Source organism: Lagopus muta, chromosome 5 (assembly GCF_023343835.1).
Source record: "Lagopus muta isolate bLagMut1 chromosome 5, bLagMut1 primary, whole genome shotgun sequence".
NCBI classification, from domain to species: domain Eukaryota; kingdom Metazoa; phylum Chordata; class Aves; order Galliformes; family Phasianidae; genus Lagopus; species Lagopus muta.
Window position 1 is genome coordinate 32,327,449 of NC_064437.1, and position 13,366 is coordinate 32,340,814.

General features: G+C 41.6%; 1 protein-coding gene across 9 annotated transcripts in view; it reads right to left on the reverse strand.

Annotated features, from left to right (window-relative positions):
- The window catches only part of PCDH15 (protocadherin related 15), a 678,253-nt gene that overhangs the window by 167,827 nt on the left and 497,060 nt on the right, over positions 1-13,366 (reverse strand). For all 9 annotated transcript variants that reach the window (XR_007376985.1, XM_048944599.1, XM_048944600.1 and 6 more), the window contains one exon: positions 7,986-8,192. Coding sequence is in view for 8 of the 9 variants with exons in the window: in XM_048944599.1 (XP_048800556.1) it covers positions 7,986-8,192 (207 nt within the window). In the remaining variant the exon portion in view is untranslated. The remainder of the gene's footprint in view (positions 1-7,985; positions 8,193-13,366) is intronic.

Below are 13,366 nucleotides of genomic sequence, written 5' to 3' on the forward strand. Positions count from 1 at the left end.
CTTAATTGTACAACTTAAAACCAGCAACAGCAAAGAAAGGTTTTATTGCCATTTATGCCATCTCCACTTAGGAGGATATTATGCCAGAAGACTAACAAGAGAACCAAAGTTGATGCTGAGCAATGCTTTATTTCCAAATTCTTTCAGGATTCAAAAAGGAAAGAAAACCTGTCTTTATAAATCCTAAAGAAAGAAAAGCAATATTCCTTTCTCTTTTGGTAGTGTTAATGGTGATATTCAGGGACTGTTACATTCATGAAGACTATTTTCTGAATTAATATTTTGTAATGTGACTGTTAGAATGTCACAGAAGTGCCATACAGGGACAGCAGTAGTTTGAAAATGCACCTCCAGGGAAAATACTGGCTGCAAAACAAGTTCAAATAACAACAGTGTAAGTAAGATACAAGCAATCAGGCAAAAATCAGATCAAAATGCTTTGGTATTTAAGATGTCTCAGTATTTCTGGCTTATGGTAGGAATCCACTGTTCCTCCTTATCTGCATATGTTCATGAAAATCCATAACCTTTTAAGTTATATTTCAAATTTGTCCATTCACTCATCAGAAATCCATATTTACTAAGTGCACTCACTTATTCTTTGTTTTGCCCTTTTGGTTTGGGATGGAGGCACCTTCATGTAAAATAATCTTTCCTTTACGTTTTCCTTTACATGTTCTCTAAAAGCATGAATGCTGAGCAACTACCAACCCAGTCTGACTTCAACTTCACGGATATGAAGGATAAGGCAAGAACATGATCTGATGAGGAATGGAGGAACTCCCCTGTCTCGGGATCTGCAGAAGCATCTGGGTTACTACACAGTTGCTTTATGAATGCATGCTGGCACACGTTAATGCCTCTGAACATAAGCTGGTACACTTTATAAACATGCCACTGTTTTGAGTTCTAATGAGCAATGCACAAATTACCTTGCTCCTCGAGTTTATTCATCACGACACTGTGTGTGGTATCAGTGAACAGCCTGGCAGTCAAGCAGCAGTAATAAATGTGAATGCTGATTAGTTTATTTTGACTTTGAAATTAAATCCTGTCTTTTAATGTGGTTTTATTTTTTTGTGCGCTTCTGTGAGATTCTACAAGATTCAGCACACAAGGCAGTTTCTGTACAGTGTTTTTCCTCAACCTTTTAAAAGGAAGTATCAGAAATTAGTATTCTCCTGAGGATGCAAAAGAGTGAGGAAGCAAGTGTCTTGAGAAGCCTTTTGTAAACATCAGTCAGACCATTCAGTTTATAATTCCTATCTCACCTTCAGTTTACTTTGGTCTTAAGGTACTCATGTAGCTTAATTTAATTTATGCCATTTAAACAGACTACTTTAATTATATCAGCACTTGACAGTGCTGTTCTAGTTAAAGGCCCATTTGAAACGTCACATCTATGAATTAATTTTTGGAAGGTTTATAGTAGGACCACATTATAATTCCTAGGAGATTTACATTTAGAAGCTGAGTTGTATTTGCCTAAGATATACAGTTAAGATGACCACTTTCTTCATACATATAATCTGAGGGCAGGGAGTTACTTTAGTAAGAAATACAATCTTTGCTGATTTGTCAATTAGAAGACCAAATACACTATCTTTGGTCCGTGCCACTACTGGAAAATAACTTGCACCAGCACGTAGATGACTTATGTCAACTTCTCTTCAGAAATCCCTATTTTCTAAGAGCATCAATTTACAGTATGGGCTGCTGAGACAGAGCAACTCTTCACTCCTCTTACCATGTTTGGGAACTGAGCCCTGCCTCTGAAAGCTATCCTTCCTTATGGGAAGTGACCCAGTGGGTACAGAGCCATCCTAGCAGCAGGGAGAAGGGCAGACCACGAGGGTCACTGGGCAGGCTTTTGCATCCTTCCTGCACTGGCACATGGCATCAAATCTCAGCAGGGCCAGAGATTTTCATTATTTTGTCTTAACTTCTGGAGGGGACCGGGGCTGGAATCAAAATTACCATTTTTGCATAGTGCTGGTCAATCCTGACTTGAGTATGGGAACAATGCAAAGCAAAAATAGACGTCCCTGCTGCAGGGTGAGCAGCACGCAGCCTGGCACAAGGATACTCCCTGCCCAGTCCTGCTCCCAAATGGAGTCTAGGCACCAGAGCAGCGCAATCCCAATGCCTGAAACTGTAGCAGGGCAGAAGAAGAGAAGCCCACGATAGAAGCAGATAGCAGTAGGGTTTGGGGAATTGCATGCCCGCTACTTAGTGATGGAAGACTACTCCTACGATTCTGTTGAGAAGCACGGATCAGACTACCCAACCACCCCAGCCCACTGGGATCAATGCTTTGCAGACAATTTATTTTTCTTTCTTATCTTCTGTTCTTTAAGGAATGATGGCGATTTGCCTTAGTTTAGAGAAGTTTATTGTTTATTATTCATCTTTCAATATTAAGACCACGTTTCAGAACTTGCATCAAATCAGGCTTTCTTTTAATCTGATTTATTCCTTTTTTTTTTCTTCTTTTTTTTTTTCTTTTCAAACAAATACAGGAAATTTGAGGGAAATTCACCACAAAGCAGTACTGGTTAACTGTGATTCAGACTGCAATTCTGAAACCTTTCCAGACAATTTCACTGCTATGGAGAAGCACAGATGCTTGAATGCTTCAGCAAGAGACCTTGCTCCCTTTTAAATTTCATTTGAATTTCAAGTTTCATTTGAAATATTTTAATAGATTAATGGACTTGCAATGAATCAACACAGAAGAGCAGAAGCAAGCATCTATTATGCAATACCTTTTGCAAATTGTCCCAGTTGTCCATCACACAGCAGGAGGCTGCATTAGCATTTGGTGCCACATCATTTCATAGCCCAGAAAGCCCTGGTAGTTATTCATCACACAAAACTGAAACATTAACCTTTTTCAATAATATACAGATATCACAAGCTGGGATACTTTTGGCTGTACTGCACTTTGAATCATGTAAATGAATGTTTATCCTTAACTTATGGGTATTAGGAAAAGGTTCTTCACCAGAGTGTGGTGAGCACGGAACAAGCAGGAGATGCAGAGCCCTGTGGTCAAACCCACTTGCAATATAGATGATTTTGAGCTATCAAATGCTGAGTTTTCAGTCTCATGTATAATGTAGCATATAGCAACAACAGCAAAGAACCTTACATGATCAAACCTGCCTTTGACATCTTGTGGTTGGAAATTTACAACCACCAGGGAAAGTGCAAGTTGAAAAGAGCACCGATAACTACTAATCTGAAAAAGCTCAGGAGGTTAATGAAGATGAAAGTCCTTTGTCCATTCCCTTGGAAAGTGCAAGAGTATCTTCTAGGAAACAGGAGAGAGTCTGAAATATTTCAAGCACAACTGATGCAGTCCCTCCTCACCAGCCATGCCACAGGACTTCATTTACTCCTTCAGACCCTGTACACACAGTAGGATTTTCCTAGGCAACCACAGATGTAAAAGCCATAAGGACACATAGCTCTCAGGTGCTTGACCAGCAGTGGACTTGCAGATATGGAAACACCAGCAGCACACCACGTAGTAATAGCCAGATTTATGTACTATTTTCACCTGTCCACCTCTCAACCCAGCAGCAAGGCAACCCAAGTAGAAGTGGTTCTCAACCAGCTCTCCAGCTTGCAAAAATCCCTATTCTGGGTTTAGAATCATAGAATCACAGAATCATAGAATCACCAAGGTTGGAAAAGACCTAAAAGATCATCCAGTCCAACCGTTCACCTATTCCCAATAGCTCCCACTAAACCATGTCCCTCAACACAACATCCAGCCTTTCCTTGAACACCCCCAGGGTCGGTGACTCCACCACCTCCCTGGGCAGTCCATTCCAGTGCCTGACCACCCTTTCTGAAAAGTAATACTTCCTCATGTCCAGCCTGAATCTCCCCTGCCGTAGCTTGAAACCATTCCCTCTGGTCCTATCACTAATGACACGAGAGAAGAGGCCGACCCCCAGCTCACTACAACCTCCCTTCAGGAAGTTATAGAGAGCCATGAGGTCTTCCCTAAGCCTCCTCTTCTCCAGGCTTCCACTCCACTCTTCCAGCCAATTTGGTGTCATCTGCGAATTTACTGAGGGTGCACTCGATGCCCTCATCCAGGTCATCAATCAAGATATTGAAGAGGACAGGCCCCAGCACCGACCCCTGGGGAACACCACTCACGACTGGTTGCCAGCTGGATTTGACTCCATTCACCACCACTCTCTGAGCCCGGCCCTTCAGCCAGCTCCTTACCCAGCCAAGAGTGTACCCATCCAAGCCTCGGGCTGCCAGCTTCTGCAGGAGAATGCTGTGGGAGACAGTGTCAAAGGCTTTGCTGAAGTCTAGGTAGACCACATCAACAGCCTTTCCCTCATCCACCAGATGGGTCACTAGATCATAGAAGGAGATCAGGTTGGTCAAACAGGACCTGCTCTTCATGAACCCATGCTGGCTAGGCCTGATTCCCCGCTCATCCCGCACATGCCGCATGATCTCCCTCAAGACAATCTGCTCCATAACCTTCCCTGGCACCGAGGTCAGGCTGACAGGCCTGTAGTTCCCCGGATCCTCCTTACGACCTTTCTTGTAAATGGGAGTCACATTGGCAAGCCTCCAGTCTTCTGGGACCTCACCAGTCAACAAGGAGCGCTGACAGATGATGGAAAGCGGCTCGGCTATCACCTCCGCCAGTTCCCTCAGAACAGTTTAGAATATGTCCATCCAACATACCAACCTGTCAGTCCCACAGACAGACCTACTCGGTTTCAGTCTTTCACTCTTCAAGTGATTAATCTTCTACATTTTTGTGAAGTCAGTGTATGTTAACAAAAGCATGTTATAATGATGCCCTAGAATTCCAGATTTCTGCAATCAACAGCCCTTTGTGGAAATAACCAGAACTGTCTCTACACCAAGGCAAATCTGAACCAAAGGGTTTTACCAGTATTTTCATGGAGCTATAGATAAGACAAAACATTGGTATTTTAGGCAAAAGATAGCTAAAAACATCACAATAATTTTTAATGCACATATACATCACAGCCCTAAGTTACCTTATTAGTAGCTCCAAAAGGACTTAGCCATGGGCACTAATTCTTATGAATTTTTTGTTGTTGCATTCAGGAAAACTGAGCTTCACACATTATACAAGTACAAACCACATTGTGTCCTATGAATATAAACATGCACCTCTTACTTGCACCTTACTTATTCCTAATTGAAGCAATCTACAAGCTCTTGTTACTTTGGTCCAACAACAGAGCCCCCTGATTTTAACAAAAGCAATGCTGAAGAAGAGTATTTCACATATAGAAATAGCAGTCATTAGCAATGCCTGCTGTTGGCTGCCAACGCACTTGTTCCTTAACTTTCATACTGCCCCTAAGAATCACAGCATCCTTTGAGTTGGAAGGAACCCTAAAAGGTCATGCTGTCCAACTCTCTGGCAATGAACAGGGACATCTGCAGCTAGATTAGGTTGCAGAAAGCCTGGTTCAGCCTGACCTTGAATGCCTCCAAGGATGGGGCATTCACCACATCTCTGGGCAATCTGTGCCAGTGCTTCACCAAGATTATCGTAATAGACTTTTTCCTTATATCCAGCCTAAATCTCCCTCCCCAAGAACACTTCCCCTTGTTCTGCCACCACAGACCATGCTAAAAAGTCTGTCCTCCCTTTCCTGTAGCTCCCCTTTAAGTATTGAAAGGCTGCTCTCAGGTCACCTCTCAACCTTCTCCAGGCTGCACAGCCCCAGCTCTCTCCGACTATCCTTATAGGAGAGGTATTCCATTCGTTGGATCATTTTTGTTGCCCTCCTCTGGTTGTACTCCAACAAGTTCACATCTCTCCTGCACTGAGGACTCCACATCTGGACTCAGCACTCCAGGTGAGGCCTCACCAGCACAGAGTAAAGGGGCAGGATCACCTCCTTTGACCTGCTGGCCATGCTGCTTTGGATGCAGCCCAGGATATGGTTGGCTTTCTGGGCTGCAAAGGCACATTGCTGACTCATGTCCAGCTTTGCATCCACTGGTACCCCCAGGTCCTTTTTGGCAAGGCTGTGCTCCATCCTCACATTCCCTAACTTGTACTAATAGTGGGGGTTACCATGACCCAGGTGCAAGACCTTGCACTTGGATTTGTTGAACCACATGAGGCTCTCCTGGGCCCATTGCTTGTGCCTGTCTAGGTCTCTCTGAACACACAGCTGAACACACAGCTTGGTGTAATCAGCAAACAGTTTATTTACCAAGTTGCAGGCATTGGTGTAGAAACACTGCAGCTGGGTAGTTGGTCATGTCACCTTCTTGGAAAGTAACTCCTTAGTTCCTTTGAAGTATTTAGCTTTAGCCTCTCTTTTGTCTTCATTATAACATGCAGCTGGTTGAGGGCCTCCATTAGCACCTTATCCCTCTAACTTAGCTCTGTCGCCTGTCGTCTTGTCATGTGCAGGCTCACCACCACTCCCTTCTCCCTTCAAACCTAGTTTAAGCCCTATCAGTGACTCCAGACAAATCCTGGATCAGAATTCATTTTCCCCTATGACCAAGGTGGATCCCATCAGCTGCCATTGGGCCATGCGCTGAATCAACTGCCCAATGGTTGAAAAAGCCAAAATTTGTCCAGTGGCATTAGCCGTTTCACTATGTATTTATCAGATGGGTCCCCCTGGTCTTCTCAGTATCCCTCCTTGGCACTGAAGGGATAGAGGGGTGTCAGCGGTTTACGGGCTGGCTCGGCCCGGTTCCATGACGAGCGGGGCGGAGGGATCCGCAGATCCGCGCCTCCGGAAAAAAGGAAACAGGGGACCCCAAAATAATTAAAACAGTGGCACCGATCTGAGGAGAAACAAACTAATTTACTAAGTATATTATTGGAATGCAAGACAACACACTATAATACAATATAATCAGAATTGAAGCTAATAAATCAAATATAATGAGAGAGAGAGAGAATGTTCAAAAGGTGGATAGGCCTCACCACAACACTGAGGTGAGATGTGCAGTCCAGTTGAGCAGCAGGGAGACGGGAGCAGCGCCCACGACGAAGGGCAGGCGAGAAAAAGCAATCAGGTGACCTTGCCAGGAGTTAAACCTCCTCTCCCTGACCGCAAGGTCCCCTGGGGAATGTAGTTCTTCTCTTCAGGGCAGGTACCCAGGACTTGAGCATTAACAGTTAAACTCCCAGTGCCCCACGTGATGTTATGATGTGGAATACCGAAAGCCAAAAATCACAAAACCATGACAAGGGGAACATCACCTGTTCTCTCGTTCTGCCTACTGCTAAACTATAAAAATCTCTAGAAACCGTAAGCCTACAGCTCAGCTTCCCTTAGTATCCACAGATAACAACAGAACAGAAACAAAACAAAAAAGTAAGGATGACTGCTGGAGAGACAATGGTAAATAGGGCAAAAGGAAACACCAACAAATAAAAGATATGATAGCATCAACGTTTGGACCAGAAGAAAAGACAGTCAAACAGACTTTGCATGATTACTATCTGGTTTACAACTCTTTTGGATGTGTTCAATTTTAACCATGAAAGATGATAGTATCAAAACCTGAGCTGAGGAAAGAACAAAATGAGCACTTAGCCTCCTTTTTTCTTGTTCCTCATCTTATGAATTGTGCATGGAATTAATAATTCCTTCCATTTTGAGTTTCTCTTTCTCATTTCCTCATACACTGTGGAAGATCTACCCTTCTCATGAAATGCATTTCTTCTCCAATTTGCACTATGCACCCATTTTTAACAGAAGGCAGTTAAGCGTAGCTAGGCAAAAAAAAAGAAAGTTAGCTTCCCAGTTCATGATCACTTTAAAACCCATTTGAACGCAATGAAAAGAAATCCACGTAATAGTAAATAGAAGTGTTTTTTTTAAAAAACTGTTAGGCTTTCAATAAAAACATGAAAAAAAATCCAGGAAACACTAGCATGAGAATATTTAAGTTTCTATTTAAGACTAGAAGTTTCTTATAGAGCGACATACCTCCTCAACATCATTGTCCAACACTGTGATTTGCAATGGAGAGGTCAGATTCCGGCTATCTGAGATGGTTGTTCCCACTGGGGAGGATTCAAGGATAAAGCCCTCGTATGTAGATTTTGTAAAGTAAGGTTTCTGATTGTTCTCATCAAGGACTTCAATATGCAAATTGGCAAAGGCAGGAAGAGGATGGCCGTTGTCTTGTTCAGCCTAAAAAATAACAGAAAGCTCATCTGTCAAAGGGTCTCACAGACAGTGAAGTAAAATTATGAACAATTACTAACCAGTGTTGGCTTGCTTTTATTCATTGCAATCCAGTTGCACATCACATAGATCACTGTGTTATGAGATTTTGCAACGGGAAATAAAGAAATGCCAATGACAAATTACATAGGCTGTAAGAGCGATAATAGTTTCAGTTACAGTAACCTCTACAGTCAAAATAAAACTCAGAAGATATACAATACACACACGGAATCTTTCCTCACAGTATTAAGAGTTTGGGAAAATCCAGAAAGGAAGAAAGAAAATTGGAAACTGCTGACTCTGTACGACATAATTTGCACCTACAACATCAGCAAGAGAGTTAAGCCAGAATATAATAACAGTAGCTGTGGATATAGAGTTCTTGCTATGGATTTCTGGGTATGACACTTTCTTTTCCTCACACACCCATCTTTATAATGGTAACAGGAATTTTAATTTTATCTTTGTGTATTTAAAATGTCAAGCAAGATCACTCCTTTCTATTACTACTTGTCACCTTCCAACAGCCATACCTCCCCTCCTGAGTATGAGTCACTGGTAGTTTCACTTGATCTACTGTTATTTTCAAACTTCCTACATACAAAAGCACTATTTTTTCCTTCCAGCATGCAAATCCACTATGTTTGGATGGATTTACTCTTTTTTTCCAGTGACTACCTATGATCAATTAAAGCAAATACAAGCATGGAAGGCAGAAGACAGGTAATTTGTTCTTCAATTTATAAAAGGCAAACCAATTTTAATTACAGTACTGCTCACAACTCCGCAAAAAGACAACAGCAGAGTACTGTCAGTCTCACACTCCTACAGCTTTATTTTCAACATCTGTAGGTAGGCAGAACCCAACACTGCAATAGTAGTGCTATAGCTTTCTGCAGGCATGGGAAGTCACAGAATCACAGAATCACAGAATCACCCGGGTTGGAAGGGACCCCAAGGATCATGTAGTTCCAACCCCCCTGCCTAGCAGGGCCACCAAACATACACATTCAGATCAGGTTGCCCAGGACCCCATCCAACCTGGCCTTAAACACGTCCAAGGACGGGGCATCCACAACCTCCCTGGGCAGCCCGTTCCAGGGCCTAACCACTCTCCTAGTAAAGAACTTCCCCCTAACATCCAACCTAAATCTTCCCTCCTTCAACTTGGATCCATTTCCCCTAGTCCTGCTGTTGTCAGCCCTTTTGAAGAGTTTACTCCCCTCCTGGGTGTAGGTTCCCTTCAGGTATTGATAGGCTGCAATGAGGTCACCCCGCAGCCTTCTCTTCTCCAGGCTGAACAAGCCCAACTCCCTCAGCCTGTCCTGATAGGGGAGGTGCTCCAGCCCCCTGATCATCTTAGTCGCCCTCCTCTGGACCCTTTCCAAAATCTCAATGTCTTTCTTGTACTGAGGGCTCCACACCTGGACACAGTACTCCAGGTGGGGCCTCACAAGAGCCGAGTAGAGAGGGACAATCACCTCCCTGTCCCTGCTGGCCACCCCTCTCCTGATGGAGCCCAGGATCCCATTTGCCTTTCGAGCTGCCAGAGCGCACTGTAGTATGTAGTAAGTCTGTAGTATAACAAAATGTTGAAGAGTTAAATATTTCTGAAGAGACAGAGCAGTCCCTAATCCATTATTAACTATACTTACAGTTTGCAGAGATTTTATTTTCATTCTGGTACTTTGCCCGTTACAGGTAATTCCTTGTTTTTTTAAATCCTCATTTCTTAAGTCCAACACCTTAGGAGCCTCCTTCTGGAAACCCACAATTTTTATTCCAGCAACAATTTACTTTTTCTTTCCTCTTTAAACTGTTCTGTTTCTTACATTTTCTTTGGTCTAACAAATGTTAATTCGATACAGAGCTCTGCTTTGTTTACAGAGGAATTATAGTTGAAATAATATGAATAACAGAAAAAAAAATACAGTTTATGATGAACAGTGCAATTTGAAGTAAAAAAAAAAAAAGTGTAAATATAAAAATTTTGCTCAATAATTAATAAGAAACTCATTCAGAAGACTCAGGAAGAATGTATTTTCCACTTGGCAGAGATGAGTAACAATGAGACTGTCAGAGATTTAAAGCAACTCCCAACCTGCTTCTACATGGCTATTTTCTTACTGCCAAGGTGAGATCTGGCAAGTGGGTCATGCATAACCAGGCACTGCCATCTGAAATTAATGAATCTTTTCTGACAGGGTTATGTTTGGCTAAAGAAAGAAAACCCTATTGAAGAAATTGCAAGTTCTGCTGATTACTTCACTAGTAGATCAAAATTTCAGTAATCAGGTGCAGGAGGTGACATACTGTTCTTCGTATGTGTTTCAGATGGTCCAAGTAGAGGTGACCACTGTGATGTCAGAAGAGCTATGTTATTCCCCAAAAGAACATGCTTCACTGACAAAATGACTCACCCTTCAAACCAACCAAAGGTGGATATTCTATGAACAAGTGGGCTCGCATTTCTGCAATGAAGATGACTTAGATTGATGATATACAATCGTAAGGAGGCATTAACAGAGAAAAAAAGAACAAGTGTGCTATGAAGCCCTGTCGATACTAATCCATACTGAAATGAAGACTTAAGACTCTCACAGTCAGGAAACCTATCTTTAAGATAACAGCAGGTACCTTCACGCTACCATCAAGATTCACAGAATTAAGACTCAGGCAACTTCTGCTTTAGATAGGTGAACAAAAAAAAAAGAAAAAAAAGAAGGGCAAAGTAATGCAAAAAGTATTAAATTACTCATTTGTTACATATTATATATTTATTACCTATTGCGTATGTTTTATACTGAAACATCATCAACTTTACTTATTCAAAGCACTGGACAAAGCAGTTCACTGAAAGAGGAAATGAAAGCAATGCAACAGACTCTCTGAATCTACTGGAACACCACAATCATTCCTTCCATCAGATGTTCAAACCCTACCTACAAGGACAGCAGTAGCATGGAGGCAATGAAGTGCTGCCATACCTGTTCAGCCTCAGGCTGTGCCCACTCGTTCAGCACTCAAGGAAGTTCACGTTATGCCAATCCAGATCAGAATTCTTTAAATGAGAATTCTGTCGCACTCTGTGAGCTCTGACTACCCTAATGCTGGGGTTACCAAATACCTGACATCAGGTACCAGCCCTGCTACTTTTAGGACCAATGTGTTCTCTAAAAACAATTTTATTATGCTCTGAATAAAGAAAAGCTTTGCTACAATTAAGAACAACCAGTCTTTCCTTCTTTTCACAACTACCTGCAGTTGAGTCCCCAGTCATTTGCTTTTTACTATCACAATCTTCTTAAATTCCCTGAATGATTCAATACTGTTATGCAACAAAACACTTAAGTGGAGTAGCACTCCTTGTGCTACTCCAGCCTAAGCCTATTACATCTGCACTGACCAGGTTAGCTTCTGGATATTGCTTCTTCAAAACTGTGATCAAATCATTGCATTTTTTTTTTTTTTTTTCTGCAGAACATGGCATGCGAGATGCACAAATAATTTAAAATGATATATTTGGACTCATTTTTGCTACTGGGTATTCCTGAAATATCCAGAAGCAGATATAAAACTTCTTCGATGGATAAATATAACTTCAAATTTTTATCCTCTGTCAGATCTTTAAAAAAAAGAAAAACAACATGCAACATTCATGGTTTACATGGAAATAACTGCATACAGTAACATTATGTCTGTTATTTTTTCTGGTTCAGCAGTAATGACACCTGTTTATGCCAACATTCAACTTTGTAGGCTACCACTGACATGAAATTTGAAAAATACCTGCATCCTCACGCATTCTATGCCAAAAATTGCCACACACACACACACAAAATATATATATATATATTTGAAAAGGATATCTTAAAAATTGAACTTGGGCTTCTCAGAAAGATTAAAAAAAAAAGGTTCCATTGCTATTAGATATCAATACTGGTTTTAGATTTGATACATCCATTAAGGCACGCTGAAAATGAGCCACACTGCACTTCACCATTAAACAACACCAGTATAATCAACAGGCTGCCACAGACACTAATGGAGACCAACAAGAGGGGTACTGCCTGGCTGGCACCCCACCTATCTGTACACCCTGTCAGCTGGGTCAGCTTTTTGGTGTGGGGTACAAGCATCTCAGTGAGAACCACAAACACGTAATTCTGCTGCCATAATTGCCCTTAAGCCTTGCTCTCATCTCCTTCTCATCAAAATGCTCTGAGCAGCCACTGGTTATACCCTAGCATTTTGCACAGCACAGCAAAAGAAGGAAAAGCCTCTGGGAAACACGTGAGAGCCCACTGGAAAAGCTATAATTTGCAGAAAAGTGGGCAGGCCATTCTCTGTTTAGCACAAGAACAAGGGAAGAGCCCTGGAACTTCAGACATTCAAACTTAAACTTGACTTCCAGCTGTGAAGAAGACGGAAACATTATAAAGCATTTAAACCAATATAATTGAAAAAGAGCAGTCAGCACAGGAAAAGGAAGGTCAGGTCTGAAAAGCTTAATTTTAATTTGTATGTTTAAAGCGCATGACTGAATTGGGAAATAAAGGTGAACGTTGGGACGTAATTTATCTAGATTTAGGGTAAGGATTGTATATCACACACTGGATTAACATACAAGGTCAGAAAGTACGGCATAAGGAACGAGCTACTGAAATGGATTAAAAATTGGCTTAAGGACAAGCAGAACCAAATATCTTTGGAACACAGAAGAAATTTGACTTTACTGTCAGTGAAGCTTGTCATGTGGCAGTGAAATGATATTGGCACATAATGTGTCTAGACAGCACATTTTAAAAATCCCAAAATACACATTTTTATTTCACGTGTCAAGGGTAACAGGCTTCAATGACAGAATGCAATGCTTTAAGTGAACAGTAATACTTCTAGCTGACCATCTTTTCATAAATAAAACTTTCTTCCTCTCCAAACTTAAAAAAAATGCCAGAAAATGCCAACTACAAAATTATAAGTGATAGATGGATGAAATTTGAAACAGCAACCATTAAAGAAAACCTGTTTACAGCAGAGAGAAAGCGCAGCTATTTCTGCTAATGAAACACATTACAGAGTTTGCCATTTATGGATTTTAATATTTCTGTTGCTCTGTGCATAACAACGTAGAATTT